Source organism: Pelodiscus sinensis, chromosome 1 (assembly GCF_052426305.1).
Source record: "Pelodiscus sinensis isolate ZL-2025 chromosome 1, ASM5242630v1, whole genome shotgun sequence".
Taxonomy (NCBI): domain Eukaryota; kingdom Metazoa; phylum Chordata; order Testudines; family Trionychidae; genus Pelodiscus; species Pelodiscus sinensis.
In genome coordinates, this window is record NC_143052.1 from 329,695,939 (window position 1) to 329,722,278 (window position 26,340).

The window sequence follows — 26,340 nt, forward strand, 5'->3', positions numbered from 1 at the left end:
CTGAGAGGATCTTATTTCAATATAGTTAAACTTCTTCTAATTGACTTAAACAACCTGAGACAGAATCAAGAAAATGTTTTTACTCGGGGCTGGGTAAGTAGCCTTGGTTGTTTTGGGAAGACTAAGGCTTCACAAATATCACAAACAATAAATATTCTGTGGCCACTGGAAAACTCTCTTGATATATCAATGTCTAGATATTTTGGCTCTGATGTCGAACTTTCTGAACCATGGTTTAATGGGTATGCTTAGTGTTTATCTATTAATAGGTTTATGCTACTAACAATAATGAGCAAGAACTTTGGCTGGTGTAAATTAGCATGGCTCCATCGAAATTCATGGATTTTGGGGAGAGCATAAATGTCACTTGCATAGATCATCCTGCAAGATCGGGGTCTAATGTGTGAAGTTTGTAACTTGATCAATTATTGGGACCATCATGGAGTATGGGATTCCTTTCTTTGTCATCCACAGTTGGGAAGTGTGACTTAGGTGCCAAATATTAGTATTATTAAAATGGAAAACTCGCATTTCTGCAAAGTGCACAGTGCAACAGCAACACAAAAGCAATCTAAGAGATAGGAGTTTCTATTTTCTCACTTTTTCCAAGTGTTTCTATTGAATGCATATTAATTTCCGGCTTTGGAAATGGCTTCTAAACTCAAAAAACAATAAAATGTTCATGTCTTACATATATATGAATGCATACACACAGAGATGCATTAGGGAAATTAAACCATGAAAAATACTGCACTAGCATCCTTGAAGATTCACACCCACTGTTTTTCCACAGCAGTACTACAGCAGGGGCAAAAGCAATGCAAGTTTCCCAAAAGTCTTGCTCAGTCCTAAACAGGATTTAAAATTTCTGCTCGTATAGCTATGCCAGCAAACCTTTTCAATGTAGACGCAGCTTATATGAGCAATAAAGTGCTACTGCTGGTATAGCTTATACCGATTCAGTGGGAATCGGCATAAGCTGTATCAGCCAAAACACGTTTCTATCCTATATAAAATGCCTCAATACTAGGGTCTTTGCATGCAGAGAAATCTTGGTTTGGAGGAAGTGGAATATCATATCCAATACTGGCAAAAGTGGCCTCAGTCTCCCTGCTCCTCTCATTAAATTGTCAACAAAGAAGACAGTCAGCACTAGCTGTCAAAGTGTTAGTTTATGATGAAGCCATCCTACCCACTGCACTAAAATGAAGCCAGTAAAACAAAAAATAGATGTCAGATGGAACAACTTTCAGTCACTTACTTATGGGTGATGACTTAGAGGCAAAAGGCTCAATAGCCATCTAATTAAATCAAGCCAGCTCTCTCTGACCAGTAGCTTAAATGTTGAAAACAGCAAACAAAAATTTGTACTCTTCGTACACTTTCATCTGGGGATAGCTAGGATCAAGAATCCATAAAGATTTCCTAGAGTTACCCTATCTATGGAATAAAGCCAACATAATCCCTCTTTTCAGTTTACAGAATGCTTTTATGTTGCAAGCTTGTCAGTCCCTAACCTGCTTCTATAGTGTAGATAAGCTCTGCGTTTTCTCCTTTGTCTTTGTCCAAAGCAGTGACCTGCAAAACAGCAGATCCAATAGCTGCAGATTCATACACCGAGGCTTCATACAAAGGACTGGTGAAGTAGGGACTGTGATCATTGGAATCTTCCACATTTATGACGACTCTGGCGAGGTTTCTTCTATAAGGAAACTCCTGATCTCGAACCTATAGAAAAAATGCAGGAGAAACATCCTGAAATAACTTTATTAGCAGTTACAATGCACTGTACAATACAGAATTTTTCTACCTTATAGGCCATAAAATCTAAAAAAGATGGACAAAAAGAAGAGGTGGCACAAAGTGAGAAATCAAGAGGAGAAAAGGACATGGTGGTTTTTTTTTTTATTTAACTAATTATAAATTTATTCCTGCTGCCCTCGGACTGAAGAGAGAGATTTTAAACTCTCAAAAAATATTGCCATATCATCTCATTTGATGTTCAGTTTTGCATCTCCGTCTAGACTCCACAGGTATCCTGGAAAAGCTCTGTTGTGTTCAAAGACTGCGTCTGCTTTTCTGAAAAAAAAATCGGAAAAGCAGATGCGTTTTTTTCGGCATTCCTGTAAACCTCATTTTACAAGGAAGAAGGGATGTTCCAAAAATTGTTTTTTTTCCTGACATTTGGTCTCATGTAGATGGGCCAAATGTTGGAAAAGCCTCTTTCGGAAGAAAAGCGGAAAAGATACAGATTTTGTAGTTTGCAATTTGCGTATCTTTTTCCGACTTTTCTTTGTAGTGCAGACATAGCCTCCATGACAAAGGCTCAGCAATGCTGACAAATAAAATATACACTGCTATGTGCCATGAATGTCACTGTCACCAAAGTGTGGCAACTAACTACAGTGCACATCTACATAGCTTAATTCCTTTATTTCACAAAAAAAATGTGACTGCACATACAGTAAACAGTTATGCAGTAATCTAATCATTTGCACATAAAAACCCACCACACAGGTACATGTGAATATTTGTATTGGCAAATAAGTACATTCATTTTTGAAGATCACAATACCCATGGTAAAAAGAATAGTGGTGATTCTAGGAATGTTGAGCACTCTTCACTTAAACTGCCATCAGTGGGAATTGGTCAAACCTCACAGATCTGGGCCAATTATTTAGTCCTGTAGATTCTTTCACTCCCACATCCCAAATCTCAGCATTGGCTACAACAAAGACCCTAGTGTCAGGCATAAGAGTACCCTGAATATTTTGGTGGTTCTTAAATAAAGCAAGCAAACTTTGCATCATATGGAGGTCAAACTAGGGATGTGAAGGTCTAGTCGGCTAGTGCTAGTCGCTTCCCCAGCCATTGCTGCCTCTATTAGTTAGAGGCAGCAAGGGGGGAAGGAGAACAGGGGGATACTTCAAAGTGGCAGCGCTGCATGGAGCCTGGGGTTAGCTGCTCTGTGCGGCGCTGCTGCTTTGAATGTCACAGGGATCCCAGCATCAGGTTCCTCACGGCATTTCAAAGTGGCAACGCCACGTGGAGCCTGGGATCAGCTGGGGACTCCCCTGCTGACCTTGGGCTCCATGCAGGAGCACCTCACGGAGCCCAGGGTCAGTGGGGGGAGTCCCCAGCTGACCCCGGGTTTTGGCGCTTTTCGGAGGCACCCTTCAACTAATCAAATAGTCAATGCAAAAATGCATCAGCTATTCGATTAGTCAATTACCCGATACTTAACATCCTTAAGTCAAACACACAGTCCCAGCAATGATTTTCATGCCTCTGTTTCTTTTATAGCTGTGTCTGCATTTCTTCTTACTCCTGTCACATCCCACTCATAACAAGCCTGCCTTCTCTTGGAGCTCTGCTTGCCTGAAGATGAATAGAGGATGGTGCCTTGGTTGTTTCCTCCTAAAGCTAGCCTTGCATCTGACAAGCTATACAGTGCTGCTTCAAAGGGCTTATTCTGCAGGGCTCTTAGACGGCTAAAGAAAATTAGAAGGTTACAGTGTTTAAGCTAAATGAGGTTTTTGTTTTGAAATTAATCCCCACTTCATAATATGCAACCTCCACACTAAAACAGAGCAACTTCAGCTCTATAATTTAGGCACATTGACCATACAAACCAACAATTAATTTTTTCTCTGCCTGCTCCAATATCTGAAAACATAGCTAAAAGCTGTTTGGTACGTGAATATTCTACTACCTTGAAATAAACCTAAGTACACTATAAACCACTCTGCCATGCTTCCAAAGGCTGCAGTTTTGTGAATGGCAAGAAATCAATCCTTCTATGACCAACCTCTCAAACAATTTTTAGCATCTCTTCAGAAACTCTACAAATTATCTCCAATGAAAGGACTAGTTGCCGAGACATAAAAATATTTCTTGCTTGTTCTCCCTCAAGATGGCAAACCATTTCACAATAGATAAAATGTTTTGGTAATATGTCTTGCAGAATTTAAATGAAAAATACAAAATCAGTGCATAGCAGTTCAGGAAAAGATTAATTTAATTACCATTTACCACACTGAAAATTCTCTGCTCATCCAAAGACTAAAGCAAATATACAACTTCAATATCAATGACTGTGTTCTAGGTATCAATCTTACATTCCATTCTTACCATTACATTAAGGATGTGCTTATCTTGAGCTTCATGGTCTAATCTCTCAGCAGTGTATAATACTCCTGTGCTGGCATCAATTCTAAATTTTCTCATACTGACTGAATCAATGCTGCTGTGAATAGTGTAGCTCAACTTGTGTTTCTCGTCCCTGTCTATAGCTTCGACCTGCAGTATCTCTGTATCAGGGAGAATGTCTTCTGAAATCGTGACGTCATAACTTGGTTGAGAGAATTCCGGGCCATTATCATTGTTATCCAATACTCTGATAAAAACCTACAGTTAACACAAAATAAATAGATAGATAAATCAACTCTGACTACACATTATTGAAATCAAGTAAGTTCACTCAATAGGCACTTAAAAATATGATTTGTTTAACACAACTGAACAGTAGGTTAGTCATATTTATGCTAGGGCACAGGAATCAAGAGACATTATTTAATCTTAAACAGTCACCTCCACAAACAAAATAAATAGCAAGCAAATTCTATGGGAAAGCTAACTGATCCTAATTAAAGTGACCTACCTTAGAGAGGACATTTAATTGGCTAAAAAAAAAGATTCACAACCCCAAGGTTTCCAGCAAAAATTGGGGTGACTTAGCATTTTGGAACTTGGCATTGCTATAAAGAGATTAGCTTTGTGTGAGTTGTATGCACATTCTGAGCATTTTTTTCACATTATCAAGGCCACAAATCTGATCATTTTCCTGCATTTCCTGTTCTCTTATCAGTCTAAGCATTCATTATATCCTGTATCCTTCTCTGTCCCCACATACTGCACTGTGATGTACTATCAGTCAGTATGTTGGCATCCAGACATAACAGTCATGGGTACTGCAGGTGTTCACCACATTCTAAGAAACAATCTTACTGTAGGAGTGGGAATTTGGGCCAACGATCAATTCAAGGCTACCCAGATCTATAATCAGGTAAACTGGACCACATTTCCAACCTAAGGGCACTGGCTAAACGCCACATTTATTTAGAAGTAACTTACATTTCCATCAGAGCGGTAGTCATGTTAGTCTGTAATTTTGAACACAATGAGTAGTCCTATTGTAGTCCCCTTACAAAAGGGGCCTGTTTTTTTTTTTGGGGGGGGGGGGGGGTCTGGAAAAGACTGTGTGCTGCAATTCAGACTACAATTCCCATGAGCCCTTGGGAAAAACAGGAAGGAAGGACTCTGGTATGGAAGATCTCTCCCTCTCCATGTGCATGAGAAGAGAGGCCTAGCAGTCTGGAACTCTGCTCCTGGAGTTTGGAATAGAAGGGGAGCCAGGCTGCTGTGGAGCAGTTTGATCCAGTCCAGGGGCTGTTAGAGTGCAGTTACAGACTGGGACTAGATGCCTATGGAACTGGAATCTAGCAGGCTGCTTCTGATAGGCACAGCATGAGGCAGGAAGTAACTGGGCCTGGTTGAGAACGTGCTGCCTGGGACAGAGCTGCTGTCTAGCTTGGACTGAATCTCCACTACAGCTGCAGTTCTTCAAGCGCACCTACGCAAGCAAGAGTCTGGGACTGAGAGTCCAGGGGTGTGCACACTCTGGAGTGGAATCAATATTGTTAATACAAATGTTAGAAATATGAGTCCCAATTATTGTGTGCACTTTGTTAATGCTATTCAATGTTAATCTGTTAAACCCAGTTTATTTAAGTTAAGTAAAGATTGTTTATTTTAATGTAGTCTATTAGATGTATATGATTTGTTGTTGTTCTGGAATTAGATCCAGATTATAGCTGGAATGAGTATATTCCTGGAGGCTCTCAAGGCACACCACTGAGTGTGTACAAGGCCAGCCAGGTGGAGGCACTGCCATTTTACATTCATTATGAGCAAGGGACAGCAGCAAAGGGGTGGAAAGGGCTTTCCCCAACTAAACACCATCACCACTGGGGTGCTCAGGAACTCCTTTTTGGTTAAAACCATCAGGTGCCCAGGCATACTTATGAGTGTGACCTGCTCCCGAGTAACCCCGGGGAGGAAAAAGGCACTATGGCACCTTAGAGACTATAAAAAATATATAGTATCATGAACTTTTGTGGGTAAGACCCACTTTATCAGAGGAGCTGGAATAAATAACAGAAACCAAGGTATGTATGACAGAAAAAGAAGTACCTGTCAATTGTAGGACCCGTATTAATGAGGCTAATTAAGTGGACTGGATTTGTCCCATTCATAGATGTGAAAATGTGACTGTCAAAGGCAGGGGAAATTGGCTTTGTAATGTGTTAACCAGTTAATGTCTTTATTCAAGCCCAGGGTAACAGTGTCAAATATGAAATCCCCTCCTGACTATGCTGTGCTTGGGGCATTAGCCTTTATCACCCATGTATTCAATTTCCCCTCACACACTTCTGTGCTTCGCCTTTACCCCTGTCCTTTGTCTAAAGCCTGGGAGGAGCCTCCCATAAAAATCTGAACAGACACTTCACTGCCCTCTTTAAATCCCTCCTTACAAGTCAACTACAAAGTGATGCCCACACAACACTGATCAGTGGTCTGATGAAAATGTTGGGTATTCTACTGTTGGTAATGGCTCACTGTTAACCGGCTCTATCTCCATGAGGTTATTGAATCCATCTGCTCCCTCTCCTCATAGGTTAAAGGCAGGGCTCTCTTTTCATTATATATGCATGTGTAGTGCCAAGAACAAGAGGGCCCCAAATCCTGACTGGGAGCTCTAGATGCTTCCACAATTCAAATGGTTGATAATCATCACCCCCACCTTCAAGTTTTTGCCAATATGTAACCATAAGTATACCACAAAATGTGTCTAGCACTAGCTGAAGAATCAGACCCCTGCTATGGGTCTGGTTTCAAGCCTGCATAATCTATTGATTACTTCTGAAACCTTGGCTGCACAATCATAGAAGAGGGCAAAAAAAAAGTGTTTGTTACACTGACAACAACAAATACAGCTGCACCTTTCATTGCATTGGGGAAAAACATTCTCTGCTGCAGAGGATGTCTGGGAAACTCGATACACTTTTACAAAGAATGCGTGTAACACTGTAGATGAAGAATAATATATCACAGGAGGGAATCCATCATTTTAAAAAAAAATAGTCCTCACAGGCTGACAGCCGTAAATGGACTGATCCTATTATTCAAAAGTTTTAGAAAGAGATAAGAGAATGGACTGAAACACTGTCTAGGAGATGTAGTTATAAATAGGGGTGAAAGTAAGCTGGTGAGTCCTGACACCTTGCTCCAGCACAAGGAACTGGAGGGCTGGGACACTTTGCCACAGTGGAAGGCATGGCATGCTCCCAGCCCAGCTACCAGTCGGCTGCTGTACTAAGCAGCAGGCAGCCAGGAAGCTGAAAGGGACTGGCGGGAAAGAGGGGGAGTGGGGCACCCCACACCGGGCTGGGACTGCCCTAGACCCGAGCCTCCTCCAGAGTGCCACTTTGGAAGGGTGGGGAGGGGGTGCAGAGGAGGGAGGGGAGCTGAAGCTCCTCCCTCTCAGATTCATACGGGGACATGACTAGTTGTTCCCTTCCCATCAGGGAGCAAGGGGAAAGTGCAGTTTGCTGCATTCCTCTCACTCTGGCTGGGAATGGCAAGGGATGGACGAGCTGTGCACTTTCCTTTTGGCTCCCTGACAGCACCAGGAAGGGGAACAGCAAGCAGCATCCCAGTATGAATCTTGGGGGGAAGGGGAGCTTCAGCCCCCCTTACACTCAGACACTTGCCCTGAGCTGCTCCTCAGCCCCAACCCTGACTCCTGCACTGTCCACAGCCACCCCAACCGCCTGCCCTGAACGCCTCCTTCACACTCCCTACCCTCATTCCTGCACTGCCAACACCTTCAGTTCCCTGCCCGGAGCCCTCCAGATCCACAAGCACCTGCCCAACTCCTGCATTCCCCCCCACTTCCAGCCTCCTGCCCTGGGTCCCCCACACGTTCAAGTCCCTGCACAATTCTTGCATTCCCCACATTCCCTCTCCCTGCCCCAAGCTCCCCCACATCCCAACACTCCCCAACATCCTGCCTGGAGCCCTCCACACTCTACCCACACTTACATTTCTTACAGGTACTGTTGTATCATGACTTCGCCAACCCCATGCTCTGAGGTCCCTCTCCCCGGGACTGTTCCAATACAATAGGACCTATACGGAATTTAAGTTACTTTCAGCCCCGGTTATAAACCAAGTGCATGTCTGCTGGGTGAACTGCCTATCCTCTGGGACACTACCTCTCGCATTAAGAAGTGCCTCAACCTAGTCCTTGTGCACCAGGAAGAGTTCATTACAGTGCTGGATCCAGCCCAGCTCACCCACACTTTTTTGTTTTAGTGGAGGAAAAATGTGTATAATCTGATACCACAGTACCACATGAAAAGACATTGGCCTCAGAGGGAAATTAAACTTTTGATTTCCAGGTCTGGAAGGCTTTCTTGAATACTTTACCAGAGAGCACAAGCAGTTGCGAACACCAAACACAATGACCTAGCCTGAGGACTAAAAAAGCAGTTGCAATGAAATGGGCTATAACTAAAAGCTATTATAAAGGACTTAGCATGTGACTATGCATTTGGGAAAGTTTACGCTTTGATAGCTTATGTAGATATGGAGATGGGAGGAAGCTGTATTAGGTTATTTGTTGGTGGGTGACTGAGAGAAGTGTACTCAGATCTATAATTATGACTAATCTCCCATACTCTTTGCAGTTTGATTTTTGTTAATATACATAATGCATCGGGCTATGTTTCTAACCTCATTGAGATAAATTAATCCTTAAAAAAATGATGTAGCACTTAGAGATTTTAGATGTATTAAAACATGAGAACAGCTATTATTACAGCATGGATTACATTCATTTTGGGATCATTACATCTTGCCACGTGAGGGTTTTTTCTAAACTAATGTTAGAGGTAGCTCAATCCACTCACTCCATAGGAAACAATGGCTATGCAAATGTGAGAGTTCACAGTGAGTAGTCTTAACAGCACTGAATTACTTGCTACAAAGGGGACATTAAACCACCAACACCATTGTGGCTGTGTTGTGTAAGATTATACAAACTGCATGGGTGCCTCCTGCCAGTTTATGTGCAGGGTTTCTGCTTCCATTGTGGCAATCATTAAAGTAGGTGCAATATCCCAACCCAGTGATGTGCACATGCCTTGATTCACCACCTCAACTGTGCAATCACAACTCCTTCATCTATTATATCATTCAATCTCAAACTAAATAGTGCTTAGCTGGGTCAACATCAAAAGACCAAAATGTAAACCAAGATGCTACAGACGATCATAGCAGTAATTAATTAAGTGCATTCTCTCTGATACAGCTCTGAATCAATGCTCCAGTGCATTGTTAGAAACCACTGGGGTGCTCCTGGGATAACACATAAAAACTGAGATTTCAATGAGCTATGATCATTAAAAATCCCATGGAAATTTGCACTTTAAATGTCCTTGGTAGTTTCATGGATAGTTTCTCTTCACTTTCTGTCCTGAACTGTTATGAAATCTGGACAGTTGCTATTTAATGGCTGCCAACTTCCTTTCGAAAGATGACTTCATTTTAGTGGTGTGCGAAGGAATCCATAGTTCAAAACGTACTATTTATTATGTACTTTGAATTTCTATAGCACCTTCCCATCTGGAGATCTTATAGCGTGTTACGGACATTAATGACTGAAGATGACACTATTAACTTCAATTTAGTCCATTAAATAGTAATTTTGGGTTCTGTCACCTGCCCATCTATATCCCTGCCAATTTGTTATGGTTTTATAATCAATTTTTCCTGTAACTTATCATGTTCTCTCCTCTATTGCTGTGTGAAAGTCCTCTCCCCACCCAAACAAAAACATTGGAAACTGACTGTAAATCGGAAAACTGACTATACACAAACTGTTGCCAAATCCTCACACCAAACACGTATATAATTTTGTTTTTTCCAACTTCTTTACATTCTAGTAATTTTAGAAGTCACATGTTAAAATCATAGGTAAATCATTTTGACAGGTTTGATTTTTAAGCTGATGGTGTCCCAATAAGCCTCAATCTTTTGAAAGGTAAGCCAGCAGTCTGTAACATTACTGCTTAAAACCTGGTGCAAGACCTTTGCAATGACTATGGGTATTTGATTTCCTTAACTATTTCAACTCTCTCCTCTTTCTTTTCTTCTTATACAGGCAGTCCCCGGGTTACATGGATCCGACTTACATCGGATCCCTACTTACAAACGGGGTGAGGCAACCCCGCACTAGCTGCTTCCCCCCAGCAGACTAGGGAGACGTGAAGCTAGCGCCCCCCTCCCCAGCAGACCAGGGAGACGCGGAGCGGCTTTTCTCAGCAGACACCTCAGCTTGAGAATAAAGGACTGAGGGAAGTGAGGTGTGGGAGAATAAAATTGAGCTCTGGAGAAATGTTTGGCTAGAGTTTCCCCTACAATATGTACCAGTTCTGACTTACATACAAATTCAACTTAAGAACAAATCTACAGTCCCTATCTTGTATGTAACCCGGGGACTGCCTGTAAATATTAATATTAGATACTACGGGATTGGCAATAGCATAATTATTGGGTAAGATTCTGAGTTATATCTTGATCTGGCTATGAGGCTGATTTGGGGATTAGAAGAACCTTTTTTAAAATAACTAGTTTTAAATAACTAAACATCATAAAGTCTAATGTCTGGGTGGTGAAATGAGTGCTGGAATGCCCTAAGAAACTACAGTCTGGACTTCTTTGTTAACCAGCGTGGTGAGATAGCAATATACTTTTGTAACTGACTTGGTATATCTAATGGAAGAATAATAGTCAGTCTGGGCGGCCTGTCCTATTTCTCAGCTGTTCATCCTGAATCTGGCGTCTTCAGCTGTGACCCATTAGGGCATGGCAATAGGCTGTTAAATGACTTATCTATTTCTGGGGCTGGGTCTGGGGCAGGGCTGGGAATGGAATCCAGATCACTTGAGTCTCAGAGGTCTATTTCTGATCTATTTCCTCATTAGTCCTGTCACCTTACAAAGTTTCCTTATCTTGCAGAAGATTTCCTGCATTTCAGGATGACTTTTATACAATAAAAATGAGTTCCAGAGGGGAAAAATCCTTCTCTTCCAAAAGGGAACAATGTTAAGGTAACATGAACACTGCACACATACAAGTGGGTCTTGATTACACATATGTGGGTAACATTAAATAAGGTGAGCTGAATTCAGAATATTCATGTAGGGATTAATTGCGGAAGAACTTTGTATGTGCAAGTTTAGGGGTGGTGAGGCCTGCATTCTTTCCCCCCTTTCTCTATATCTGATGAGCCAGAAGCAAGTCTTTGAGAACATACGCCATTTAAGATAAGCATTGTTGCCAGTATAGCAAGAACAAGTATAAGATAAGGGTAAAGGGCAAGAACGCATAAGCAAATCTGTTTACCCTAACATACTGATCACGTAAACAAGGCCAAAGAACAAGTAGAACTAGATCAGAACCAGATCGATAACTAACAGCTAAGCCGTACATCAGCACGTAATGAGTAACCCCTGGAAATTTCCAAACTGCAAAACAAGGCAAGAGAACTGTATTTAAGGCTGCACCAAAAACCGGCAATTTGGACTTTACCAATGGGTTTTGGGTGCCTCAAAAACTGAGACAACTTCCCACTTCGTCCGTAGCCGACTTGGGATCCCCGGCAAGCAGGAAGGGACGTAAGATATGCCACTTCTTTGTTATGTTGCTCTTTTAGTTAAGGGGGGCAGCTGTTAGCTGTCAGGAAATAAACTACTTGTGTTTGACAGATACCTGTGTAGCGTCCTTTGTACTTTGAGAACCTAGTGTCGGATCTGAGACTTATTCTTGCCGACAACAACTCATGTGAGTAAAGTTACTCAAATACACAAGTATTTACCAGATTGTGCAAGAGTTGAGAAGTGAAATCCTGGACCCATTGACTTCAGTGCAGCCAGGATTTCACTCCTGAAGCCTTAAAACCTAACCATCCTACCATAAAGGAAGTGTCTTATGTTTTTAAAAGAATGACATCTTATTAAAAGAACTGGACCCAAGACTAACAATGAATGTGTTGTTGTATGTTTCAAACACGTTTCTTTTTTTCCCAATTGAAAAATCGGACATGAAACTGCCATTCATTAGTGTCACTTCATGGGTCAAGCAAGCTTGTAATCAGACAAAGATTCATTGGCACACCTCAAGACTGGCTTTGAAAAACATGTAGATACTAGCCAGGCCTGCTGATGGGGACGGGGAGTGGGACAAAGGGGAGGGCTCAGCAATTCAAAAGGGTCCAGGCTCCCAACTGCCGCTGCTCTTAACATTGCTGCTGGAGCAACGCACAGCATGCTCTGAGCAGCAGCTCTCCACGGTCTGGGCGGCCATGAGGACTGGCTGCCCCCGGCCATGCCCTTCTACCCAAGCCCCCCTCCTTCTGGAAGCATGGAACATGGCTCCCCCTCCCCCACACACACCTTGCCCTGGGGTTGACAGGGGCTGCTGGCTCCCTTGATACTAGATGCAGCTGCCCAAAGTTGTTGTCAATTTGATGGACAACAATCAAATGTTAATATCATAAGTTAGTGGAGCACTATGCAGTCACAATTCCTATTCTCTAAAATAAAATGATTTTTAAAATTCTACATTCTGTTTCCACAACGAGAGGCAATGAAAATTTTTAATGCTTGTGTTCCGTTAAATAGCGATGGCCTCGGGCATTCCTCTTTACTGAGGTCACCCATAAAATCACTTTTCATATGCAAACGTTATCTGAAAGACTTTATCCAAGCTCATAAAGCAAACTTCCAGCCCAGCAATCCTTGCCCAGATATCCTTGAAACCTAATATCTTTTCCAATATGTAGCAGGCTCTACAAAAGCTTGCCCATTTCTGGTTACATTGTCCACTGTCTCATTTGCAGTCCGAACAAGTGTCTCGCTATAAAAGATCTCCTTCTCCCTACTCACTTCCTATTTCCCACAGTTAAAGCAAATTTCAAATAAAGGACCTCGTGGAGCTCCAAGCTTATAAATTAGGCAAAGTAACTCTCAGAGCAATACCAGAGACTTTGTATTCAAAATGGCAAGTGACAGGCCTAGAGAAATACAATCAAATCAAAGCAGAACAAAGCCTAATGCAGGAAGTCTCTCTAAAGCTGTTTTTAATGTTGCCCATCACAAATACTTCTGGTTGAGGGAAAACATAGTTGAATAAAAACTGGACACATGCCAGGAGCTGCTTTACAGATATTTGAGGCTGGAAGAATCCTCTTGGGCTAATTGCTTGGTCAGGGCACTATGTTGTAGTACAACCTATTAAGTGCCTGAATTGCTGCAACTCAGCTTACGCTTTTGTATGGGTTTTGAAAACCTACTTTGATTTAATATTGCTTTCGAAAGCATTACCACACAAGCTTATTTGCTACATCTTGAAAAGGTGTTTTTTTCCCTCCCGCTCTTCTAAACTTTGAATACAAATGCAAGCAATTCCTGCACCATCTTCAGTGGCCAGCCATTCATGCTTTAACATTGTTGAATTTATGCTGAAACAGAAATGAAACACTACACATGGCCTCCACTTTACAGACTGGCATGTGGTAAGATAGTTTCAGGGGTTGTGCATGAGGAAAAAGCATGGTTGAGGAGACAGGTGATTCTAGTTCTAGGGTACTGCCCCACCTAAAAAAGTAAAGAACTGAATTAAAACAAAATGTAACTTCATCTCAGTTCTGTGCACTACTGAAAGCTACTAATGTAACAGCACAGATAAGACTTCTAGAATTGTGATTCATCTGAGAACAGCTCTGACAGTGACCTAGAGCGTGCAACATCAGTGCCATCAGGAGACAGCAGAAAAAGGACTTCAGTGAAGGTTCCAGTTTGTTTAACAACTAGCAAGCTGGTGACGGGCTGAAAGAAATTTTAATGTGCATACACAGAGCTATAGAGGGCGACAATGCTTCACCTATGTTTTGATCCAGAGCCACTGCAAGTTGAAGGCAAGCCTTTTGACATTATGCAACAACAACCATGTGAAAGATCACTATGATTTATTAGGTATTCACTTCAGCAAAACTCTTTCCTAAAATAAACATGTGCCCTGTACAAAGACAAGTTCTACATCCTGAATGTGCCATCTAAAGGATTCTAATGAGCAGAAAAATTCCATGGCTTTCTGCAGACAGGAGGAGAAAGATCCATGAACAATAGCTCTGTTGAGACTCATTCAACCGGAAGACAATTTGGCTGGGCTGGGCAAAAGCATTTTTAACAAGAACTACAAATATTGCTCATGGAAAAAAACGTGTGGGAGTAGGAAGCTGCAGTATTGCCAGCCCTAAGCATTCATAAAGCATGAACCAAATCACCAAAAATCATGAGACTGGTTTATAAATAATGAGATCTGTAGCTTAAAAACAATATATCTAGGCTTTTTTTTCTGTACGGTCTGTTTTTTGAGCCTTCAGGGTTCCTATTTTCTCTCAATTATGAGGAATACAAATTTTGTTCATTACAAAAACCAAGAGGAAGTAGTATTTCTGAAATGCCTGCAAGTTGCACGGAGACTACTTATAATCATCATAACAGAGGCTCAAACTAACTATATACTGCTTCTTAAAAAAAATGGTAAGAGGACACAAATATGCCACTGTGATTAAACAAGAGAGTAAAAGAAGTGGTGTTACCTACCAGCCCTGTGCTCTTGGGGAGCCAAGGAGTGACACTCATGGAAAACTATCCTCCCTCACCTTCCCTTAGGCCTTTGCTAGAATCAGACAAAGCAATGAAAAGGCCAGGGAAGACACACCTAAACTAATTAAGGAAACACCCCAGCCTCATCTGCATTGAAGATCAAACAGAGGGACATCTCATTAGCATACAGAATGGAGACCAGCTCTTCCAAGGCAGGAACCGCAGAGAACTATGGGATACCGAAAGCAGAGAAGCACTGCCTGATGGGAAATCTCTACTCCAGATGTTAATGAACCCAGGCCTGCTCACACCCAAATTAGTCATTATCAGACCAATTCTAGTAACTATCCTATTGACATCCAAAATACTGAAACTGCCTAGTTTCACTGTGAGCTCCTTCAAGGAACATCACCCATAACCAAGGTGATCAGTCTCTATTGTCTCACCTCTTTCTCTTTCAACTATTGTCCTATCCCTATAAAAACTCCTACCTTTGCCCAAGAAAAACTGTTCCGATACCTGGATTTAAACTGCATCAATTCCATAGAGACTTCTTCATCTCCTTTCTGATCATGCTGGGGGCTCTGCTCGTCTCCTGCCCTCTGGACCCCCGGCTACCATCATCATCTGGGAACCCAGATCTGTGCAAGCTCCAGGGAGTGGTGAGGTCTCTCTCTTCCTCACTTTCTCTCCCCTCCCCGCCCCTCCTCCAACTACCTATCTCTAAGCCTAGCCTCCTGACTCTGCCCTATGTAAACTGTTATATGGTTAGCTAGCCCTAACATCTGTAATCAGTTCCAATTTAGATTTAATATTGTAACTGTTATGTGTGTTTGGCTCCCTATATATAAAATAAATAACTTTCATTGTTAAGCTGGTTACTTCTCTCTCTCTCTTTCGCTCACTCTTCCTCAAGGGGCGTTGTTGCAGAGCAAATGGGGAAGCCAAAAGCTAAAGATCCCTGTATTGCCCAAAATCTTGTGGGGTTTGCTCTTGTAATTTATCAGTGAATGACTGTGGTGTGAAAGTGGGGATAGGGGGTGCTGAACCTGGGGGCTTATGAGGATGGCAGCTTAAAGTGCTGTTTAATCCAGCCCACTGAGTCCAAAGGCTCATGAGGGTGCAGTGTGCCACTGTTGTTAACCCAGCCTGCTGAATCCAGGGACATATGAGGGGTCGCTTGTGAGTGCCGAGTACCCAGTCCTTTCAGGCGTGCTCTGTTAGTGGGTGTGAGCATCTGTGTGTGTTGCTAAGGTGGGAAGAACCTCATCCTGAGGAACCTAGTTCCTGCAGGAGAGCTCCAGTGGGAGGGGGAATTGACAGCAGGGAGAGAATTCAGCTCCATATGAGAGCACAAGTGAGCACAAGCAGCACACTGATAAAATTGTTAACCTCCCGCCAGTCCCATAAGAGTAACCCTAATAAATGAGCATACCTCAGAGTATTGGGCAAATCTGGTAACAGTGGTATGGGACAAAAAAGCAACCTTTAAAAACTAGAAGTCAAGCCCTACTGAGAAAACCAGAAAGGAACATAAACTCTGGCAAGTCCAGTGTGGAAGTACAGGTTGGACCTCCCTGGACCGGCGCCCGCAGGACCTGACCAGTCTTGGATGAGGGATTTTGCCAGACCAGGGGAGATCATATCTGGCTCCCCTGCTACTGGCTCCCTTGACCGGCTGCCGGCCTCCTGGCCCTCTCCCCCTTGTCAACAGTCTCACTGCCCTGCCACTCCCCCCACCTCCTTTCCTGCTACACTGGGCAGCCCAACTGCAGCCCTGCTCCTTGCATGCTGGGCTCCTGGCCCCACCGGGCTGCCCCACTATGCTCCTGGCCTTGCCAGGCAGCCCCTTTGGGATGTGCCTGGCTACCCAGACATGGTGCAGTGGGCAGCCCAGCTGCGGGGAGCCCAGCTGCCAGCCATCCACCTGGACTCTCTGGTCCTGGAACATCCATGGTCCTGCTGAATGACGGATGTTGCTGGACCAGGGAATCCGGGATAACAGAAGTTCAACCAAAAAATAATTTGAAGGGAAACTAGCAAAAGACACAAAACCTAACAACAATGTATTTAAAGTACATCAGAAGCAGGAACCTGCCAAACAACTATGGGGCCACTGGATCAAGGAGCTAAAATTGCTCCCAAAGACAAGGCATTGTGGAGATGCTAAATGAACTCTGTGCATCCGTCTTTGCTGCAAAGAATGTGGGGAAGATTCCTACACCTGAGCCATTCTTTTAGGTGACAGATCTGAGGAACTGTCCCACACTGAGATGCCAACAGAGGTAGTTTTGGGGAAAAAAATCAGTACAATAAACAGTAATAAGTCCCCAGAACCAGTAAGTATTTGCCCAAGAATTCTGAAGGAACTCAACCATGAAACTGCCGAACTGCTCTCTGTGGTATATAACCTATCACTTAAATCAAACTCTGTTCCAGATGTCTGGAATATAGCTAATGAAACACTAATTTTTAATAAAGGTTTCAGGAGAGATCCTGGAAAATACAGGCCAGTAAACCTAACTTCAGTATCAGGCAAACTGGCTGAAACTATAGTAAAAAACAGATTTATCAGACACATAGGTGAACACAATTTGTTTGTTGGGAAAGAGTCAATACAGTTTTTGTTAAGGGAAATCATGCCTCAGTAATCTCTCATTAGCTTCAGAGGGGTAGCCCAGTTAGTCTGTAACAGGAAAAACTTAAAAAACAACAAATAGTTTGGAAGCACATTAAAGACTAACAAAACATATAGATGGTATCATGTGCTTTTGTGGGCATAGCCCACTTCTTCAGATGACTGGAGTGTTTGATGTCCAGAACCAATAATAAATGGGAGAAGGAGCAGGGGGAGAAGGTGGGAGGTGAGGGAAGGGGTGGAGAAGGAAAAAAATTTGGAGGGGGAGGGGAGAAAAAGAGGCAGTGGGTAGATAAGTTTCAAAGGGAAAGCAGAGCCAATTTGTAACAGGAAAAACTGAAAAACAACAGATAGTCTATTAGCACCTTAAAGACTAGATAGTTAAAAGAGGCTGATAAGAACCATTAGTTTGCACTTGAAGAGGAAGAATACTAACAACAGATTCTATACAGACATCAAGAACCATTGGCACCTTCATTGGTTGGTTGATAATATCCCAGCCATCTAATATCCCAATTTAAACCATCTGCATGTGAATTAAACGTGTGAATAAAGTGGAGTTCCTTTACTTCACTGTGTATTTGGAGGTTAAAGGGTTTCCCAACAGGTTTCCGTGTGTTCCCTTCTTGGATATCTGATTTGTGTCCATTAATTCTTCCCCATATGGACTGTCCAGTTTGTCTGATGTATATTGCAGTGGGGCATTATCTACCCACTGCCTCTTTTTCTTCTCCTCCCCCCCTCCAATTTTTTTTCCTTCTCCTTTTCCCCATTTATTCTTGGTTCTGGACATTCAACACTCAGGTCATCTGAAGAAGTGGACTGTGCCCACGAAAACTCATGATACCATCTACATGTTTTGTTAGCCTTTAAAGTGCTACCAGAATATTTGTTGTTTCTTAAATTAATCTCTCAATGTCCTTTGAGAGTGCCAACAAGCATGTGGAAAAATATAGCACCCCTGGACTTCCACAAGAACCCACACCAACGGTTCTTAAGGAAAGTTATCAATCTTAGGATAAGAGGGAAGGTTCTCTCATGGATTAACAACTGGTTAAAAGACAGGAAACTAAGGATCGGAATAAATGGACAGTTTTCAGAATGGTGAGAGGCAAATAGCGCTGTCTACCAGAGATCTGTACTGGGACTCATGCTATGCAAAATACCCATTAAATGGTCTGGAAAGTGAGCAAACAGTGAGGTGGCAAAGTATGCAGATGATAGTGGATTACTCAAAATTCTTAGCTCAAAATCTATGAAGAGTTACAAAGAAATCTCACAAAACTGACTAGGCAGCAAAGTGGCAGATGAAATTTGGTGTTGATAAGTACAAAATAATGCTCACTGGAAATAATAAGTATATTTACAAAATGAGAGAGTCTAAATTAGCTGTTGCTACTAAGAAAGAGTCCTTGGAGTTACTATGGCTAGTTCTCTGAAAACATGTGCTTCAAGTTCAGTGGAAGTCAAAAAAGCTAACATAATGTAGGGAACCATTAGAAAAGGACAGATAGTAAAACAGAAAATATAATGTCACTATATATATCCATGGTGTGTCCAAACCTTGAACATTGTGTTCAGTTCTGGTGTCTTATTTAAAAAAAAAAGATATATTAGAATTGGAAAAGGTACAGAGAAGGGCAATAAAACTTATTAGAAGTATGGAACAGCTTCCATATAAAGATTAGCTCTGTTCAGCTTAGAAAAGAGACAACAAAGGAGCATATGTTAGAGGTCTACAGAATAATGAATAGTGTGGAGAAAGGGAAGAGGAAAGTATTATTTACTTCTTCACCTAACACACAAATTGAGGGTCATCCAATTAAATAAATGGGTAGCAGATTTTAAACAAACAAAAGGATATACTTCTTCATAGTCCATCCGTGGAACTGCAAAAGCAACAAGGAGTCCTGTGGCACTTTACAGACCAACAGATGTATCGGAGCATAAGCTTTTGTTGGGCAAAGATCACTTGCAGATCCAGACTAACAGGGTTACCCTTCTAATACTGTGGAACTGGTTACTAGGGGATATTGTTTACAGTCAATCTATGGAACTTGTTGATAGGGGATGTTGTGAAAGCCAAAACTGTTAACCTGGTTCAACCCAAAATTATATAGGTTAATAGAGAGTAGATCCACTAATGGCTATTAGCCAAGATGGTCAAGAACGCAACCCCATATTCTACATGTCACTAAACCTCTGATTACCATAACTTGGGACTAGGTGACAGCTTCATAATTGTCCTGTCCTGTTCTTTCCCTCTGAAATCTAGCACTTGCCACTGTCAGAGGACACTGATCTGATCCTGCAAGGCCATATTTATGTTCTTATGTTCTCATGTAACAGCACAACTCCAAGAGCTGGGGCGTTAAGAAAAACCAACTAATAAAGTTGCAAGATTGGTAGTACTGGACCTGAAAGAAATAAATCACTCCCTGTCTACCATTCCATAACAACTTCATAGGAATTCCAAAGAAACAGAAATTGCCCCTTAAAGATGCACAGATATTGGGATACTAAGGCAGATCTAGAAAGGGATTTGCTATCCTAAATATTGGAGAAGTGGCCAGTGAGGCTGCTGATTAGAGTTGGCTGAATTTTTATCACATAAGTGATTTTCTTATCCATTTTACTTTGCTAGAAAGTGTTCAATGTTCCATTGGAAAACATGAAATGGGGCTCTATGGCTGCTTGCCTCCTGGGAAGTCTCTTGTCAATTAGACAGTCTAACAGTGAAACTGACAAAAGCTTTCCCAAAGGGTGGCCAGCCTGGACACCCTGATGCTAGCCTCTCCCCCAGGGGCTCTCTGCCTCTCCAGTCGCCACAGCTGTGGAGGAGGCTGAGTGAACAGGGTCTCTATCTCTTCATCCCCTGTACTGCAGACGAGGCAGGAAGGATAAGCATTTGCTGTGGTTTTCCAGCACCTGAGTTGGAAGGTTCTTGTGAAATTGAGTAGACATTTCCAGGTGGGCAGCCAGAAAGCTGAATTTTTCTGTTTTAGTTCTCCTAAAATTATTTTTTCTTGAAATACTTTCTTGCAAAAAAACACCAACCCTCCCCCCTTCCCCCAAATCAACCCCCAACATTTTGTCCTGGTTTGTGACAACTTTCTTTTTAAATGCCAATTTTTTCATGGGAAGGGATTTCTGTTTTCTGGACAGCTCTATTCCTGATCTTATTTCATCAGGGCTGGTCAATACTGAGAAAGGAGTGTGAAACAGGGTACCATTACCTTGATTCCCTGCCAGCAGAAGCCCCTCTTTGTTCAACTGAAGACAATATACTCCATCACCAAGAATAGTTCCTATGGCCTGTGGCTAAAACAAAGTCCAAGGGCCTTAGTTCCATGGCTGATTCAAGTGTGGGAACAGCAGATATCCCCCAAAGACCAGTGTGACAAGACAATACGTAGAAGAATCGTATTGCTCACGAACTCAGAGATAGTGTATAACTTCAGACCTTTTATAAATTATCACATTGCCTTCAACAATGATGAATTAAGTGAAGAAAAAACAAAACCCCTCCCTGGCTTGCCCCTGGCTTAGCCTTCCCAGAAGTTAATCAATCTAATAGGTATCATCATACTCACAGTCCAAAAATATATCAAGTACATCAATATTCTTCCCTGACAACTATTGCTGCCACATTGCTTGGATCATCTCAAGACTGCATTCAAATAGATCTTTGCTGCAATTAAAATGTGGTGGCTGCAGCCTTGCTGGAGGGGCAACATAGTTAGTCGGAACTGCGCATTAACACAAATAGTGTCTCACCAATTTGCATGGATCTCTGTAACTTAACATCATTTTCCCCCCGCAAATATCCTCTCACTTACATGAGAAGCTTTAAAGCAGGGATCTCAAACTCCCAGTCCATAGGCCAGTCCCGGCTGGAACAACTGCATAATCTGGTCCGGGACTTACAGCGGGTGGGGGAGGGGAGGGTTGTCCATTACCGGTACCAAGTCCTGCCCTTCCTGCCATCGCTTTGCCCTCTCCTCCCTCCCCATGACAACCCATCCCCCAAGCATGCAGCTTCAAGGATCACTGGGGGAAGGAGCCTGGCACTGCGCAGCAGCAGTGCTTGTGCCCTCCCGTCCATGGAGGCAGGAGCTGCGGGAAAGTGGAGCACACTGGGCGGGCACACTCATTCCACTTCTCTACAGCTCATCCCGTTGCAGGGAGTACAGGTGGGGAGTAACTGCTGCTGCCACGTGGCACCAGGCCCCCCTCTTGACCCTGAAGCCACATGCTCAGAGAATGGGATTCCATAGGGGAAGGAGGCCAGGGTGATGGCAGGAACGGGCAGGGCTTGAGGGCCAGTAATGGTCAGCACCCCCTTCCGCCCTCCCCCGCCATGTAAGCCCTGGGCTGTGCAATCGTTCCAGCCAGCCGATGGGCCAAGAGTTTGAGACCCTTGCATTCAGGTCTTTTTGGGTTTCTTAATTTTTTTTTCTTTTGAAAACTAATCTCTAACACAACATGGTCACATACAGCATGAAAGACCAGGGGGCAAAGGAAGTCATAGTAGTTTATCCAAATTTAATAAGTGCACAGTCCTTCTACTGAAGAACCTGAAGCTGGTATACAGGTCTTCACTGCACATCAAATTACTGAACCAAGAAAAACTTTGGGATATTTATAATGTCATTTACCACTTCTGACTGCGTAATGCACCAAATTCCAGAAAGATATAAAGAAAGAACAAGTGCTGTGGAATAAAAGGAAATATGGTTCCATTAAGCATGATGAAGATCAGCTGTTTTGTAGCAAACCCAGCATGACTGGGGTGGATGGAAGTTGGCTTCTTTAACTTTTTTTTTTTAATGAAGGGAAGGAATTTATAAATGCAGCCACTCCTTTCTGCCCCGCCCCCCCCCCCCCCCCACTTCTTCCAGAAAAGATTTCTGAAAGTAATATTAAAAACAAGGTGGTTCTATGCCTACAGTGTAATGTCCTGGAACTCAATAGATTCTACTATTCTATTATAAATGATATATTTTGACTTAACACATGGGCGTTATTTTGTTAAATAACTGAAAGTGAGTAACACAGCTCAGATCTTTTTATCCCTTTTAAGTTGGCAAATTTAAACTTTTTAAAAAGATAAAAAACCTCTGCACAATTTTTTTTAAAGAGAATTGGAGAATGTGACTATATGCAACTCTATTCAGTTTTATCCTATTATAAATTCTCATTTCTAACATTTCACACTGTACAAGAGAATTTTTTTTATTTTAATTCCTATGTTTACATAAGAAAATATAATTTCCAGAAAAAAACTAGTCAGCATTGTTCATTCTACATCACACAGGAAATGATAGTTATTGCTGTATCTTAAATTGCTCCTATTATTGTAGTATCTGAGCACCTTACAATGTTAAATGTACTCTTGCTCACAATGCACTGGTGATTTAGGGATGTTCTACTTGAGACTTTTGTTACTTTTCAAATCCAGCCTGAGATTGCTCCCATACTACATCCAACCAAAAATAATCTGTAATTATTATTTGTAATTATTTGAATAACTCATCCAACCAAAACCAGACATTTCTGATAATGGTAAGATTTTAAAAAAGTATCTGCCATGACATCTTTGTGCATGATAAAGAAACAAATAACACTACAAGCCTAATTTTTTCATTTCCTCCGCAGGCTACTTTTAATCTGGGAGTGATATTTCCGCTGCTGTAAATTTCATCCTAACAGTATGAGATATAGGCTTCATGCACATGTCACACTCATGCTTTTTTTCTGAGTTAGGAGTCAAGGCACTAACCAATCCATACCTCTCAACTGTACCTCACTTTGACAGACATCTCTCCTTTTAGTCCCAAAGCTGTCTATGTTTCACAAAAAATCATCCCCTAACTTTTATTGTTGAAAATTACTGACATATAGAATGGAGGTTGGATAGTCACTGACACTAAAAAAAGGACCCCCACAGAACAAGTTATCTGCCTGAATAATTTGTGTTTGTCCCTCATTTTGGGTCTTTGCCATACATTATGTACCACATTTAGGCCTTGGTAGGTTGAGAGGTATGAACAGTATTAAAAATAAAGGAAGGAAAAAATGAAAAGAGACAGAAAATAATCTGCAGTATTTTACAGTAATATCCACACACACACAAGCAGAAATACAGTTGTAAGATGAAGTCTTTTAGAACATTGTTCTATGATACAAATCTGTGCTGTCAATATCTGTGCCTAGCTCCCATCGGATATATACACCCGCAGTCGTGGGTAGAATCTTGGTTGCAGTATTAAATGTGCAAATCTCTTCAAAGCAAGTGGAAATATAATTCAAAATATTCACCAAATGCCAAATCATTTAATTTGCTCCCCAGAGAATATTTTTTCATTTTGGATGGCACAGTTATTTTGTAAAATTGCACAGATTCCAGACACAAATGAAAAACATGCACATAAATAATATGACGGTGTACCTGAGTGGTTGCAACATTTGTTCCATCGGTGACCTCCACAGTCATGTTATATATTGACCTCTGCTCTGCATCCAAGGGCTTTGCAATGACAATAGTGCCTGCGCCCTTCTCAGCATCAAAAGAACTATCGAAATTTCCTCCTAATCGTCCACAAAAACACAATCCAATTAGCTCTCTCTGGAAACTTTCCATAGACAACATATCTATGAGTATCTGTGTACTGACAACCATGTTTAGGGCCTTCTTTACACATACCCACTCAAGAGTAGTGATACTTTTTGTTCTAAAATACTTTATGTTTCAAAGCACAGTTTTGCATAGTGTAACACACGTTATAAAAATGCCCTGAATGCAAAAGCTTCAACAATATACTTAAGTGAAGCATAATTAACTGAGTTTATAAAAAAGATTGTAAGGGTTATAAACCCACAGCAGATGTGCCCTCCAATTCTTGTAATGAACAAGCATACATTTTGATTTAAGAAATTCATTGGGAGGGAGCAGGAGGTCAATTGTGTACATTTTATGTCAATGAGCTCAAGGACTAAAAGGAATAGTTTATGATGCATTAAAAAAAACAGAGAAAAGTAATGCTAATTTCTAGGACATGTAAATATTTGTCAGGAGAGGTCAAATAATATCGGTCTCTCAGGAATAATTTAAAAGATTTGACAAGGAAGACACCAAAAAAAAAAATCTAAACCAAAATAAACCTCTAGCATTTCTCTCCATATTTTATATAAGACTTGTTCAAAATACACAATTGTGCTGCCAAACCAAATTACCTACAGCAGTGCAAAAAATATTCCAGCAGCTCATAAAGTAGAAAAATGCGAACAAAAGAATAAGGGGAAGCCATAAACAACCAAAGATTAAAGGGGTACCAAGAATATTCTACCACAGCTACACTTCATAAGTGAGAACTGCTCATTGTGCAAAGATGTATGATTGCAGTAACTGCTGCTGAGCCTTCTCTCCCTCCCCCACCGCAGGGTGACCAAATGTCTCAATTTTATAGGGAGAGTCCCAATATTCGGGGCTTTGTCTTACACAGGTGTCTATTACCTCCCAGTTTGCCTTCTGGCCATCCTACTCAACTATAAAGAGGAGTTTACTATAGTTCTGATGCTGATATTTTCTGAAGCTTGGGGAGAGGGAGGAGAAGCAATAAGACTAGGCTGAGAAAGAACTCTTACGCTATTTTAATTAAATATCAGTAGCATTCCAGGAGCTCTGCATACTGGTGAGATCCAGAGGAACCTGTCTCCTGCATTGGCCCACCAGAGAGCTAAGCCTCTCAGGCACAATGCGGGCCTCCATTAAAACACTGAAATTTTATCTGCTGTGATTTACAGAGAAAAGAAGGGCTCATATTTCTCATCTCCTTTCTGTATAGCTAAATCTCTTACTGTTCCAGCCGTTAAATATACTTAACACTTTTTAATTGCTTGTGAAACCTTAACTGTCCTTGACATTTAATTAAAGTTATGGAGATACCAAGTTATTTGAAAATCTCTGTAAGATCCTATGTTTAGGGGGTATTTTTAAGTTAACCTAAAAAAGAGAGAGGTTATTTCCCAATTAATGCTTTTAATTGATTTACTGGGGAAATACTGTGTGGAAAAAAAATCAACCACAAGGAAAAATTCTTTTGAAGAAGGGAGTCTATGGTTGCAAGCAAATCTGGGCTGAAACGAAGCTAGCCTTGGGACAGAGTGCACTTTTCAAAGAGAATGTTTCACACCAATATCCATGAGAAACAAAACGAAAGACTTTAATTCAAAATGCTTAATAACCATCTTAATGAGCAACAAAAAAATCATACGTTATCAGCTCACACTTCCAAGGAAACTCTGCCTTGAAAACTTCCAAGAAGTTAAATTGAGACATTAACAATACAGGCAGTCCCCGAGTTACGCGGATCCGACTTATGTCTGATCCGCAGTTACGAACGGAGCTTTTCTCGCCCCGGAGGACGGGAGCGTTGGGACGCCCAGATGCGCTGCGGTCCCACCGCCCGCGTCCTCCAGGGCGAAAAAAACTGCTCCGCGTCTCCCTGGTCTGCTGGGGGGGCTCCCCCCAGCAGACCAAGGAGACGGGGAGCAAAGCCTCGGAGTACGCCGGCAGCGGGACAGCCGCGGCGCGTCTGGGCTGTCCCGCTGCCCGCATGCTCCGCGTTTCCCTGGTCTGCTGAGGAGACGCGGAGCAAAGCCGCGGAGGATGCGGGCGGGACCGTGGCGCGTCTCAGCGGTCCCGTCACCCGCGTCTCCCTGGTCTGCTGGGGGGGGGGGGCACAACTAGTGAGGGGGGCACAGCTAGTGCCCCCCCCCCCATCAGACCAGGCTTTTCTGGCCAACGACGCCTGGGGTAGAGCAGCTGGGGCGCTGCCAGGTTGGTCCCGCAGTGTCGGTCCTCGGCGCTACTGGACCAACCCGGCAGCACCCCAGCTGCTCTG

General features: G+C 42.2%; 1 protein-coding gene across 8 annotated transcripts in view; it reads right to left on the bottom strand.

The window, feature by feature from the left end:
• The window catches only part of FAT3 (FAT atypical cadherin 3), a 640,498-nt gene that overhangs the window by 142,594 nt on the left and 471,564 nt on the right, over positions 1–26,340 (bottom strand). For all 8 annotated transcript variants that reach the window (XM_025188675.3, XM_075919378.2, XM_075919376.2 and 5 more), the window contains 3 exons: positions 23,886–24,025; positions 4,133–4,408; positions 1,518–1,728 (listed from right to left, as the gene is read on the bottom strand). In XM_025188675.3, coding sequence (XP_025044460.3) covers positions 1,518–1,728; positions 4,133–4,408; positions 23,886–24,025 — 627 coding nt within the window. The remainder of the gene's footprint in view (positions 1–1,517; positions 1,729–4,132; positions 4,409–23,885; positions 24,026–26,340) is intronic.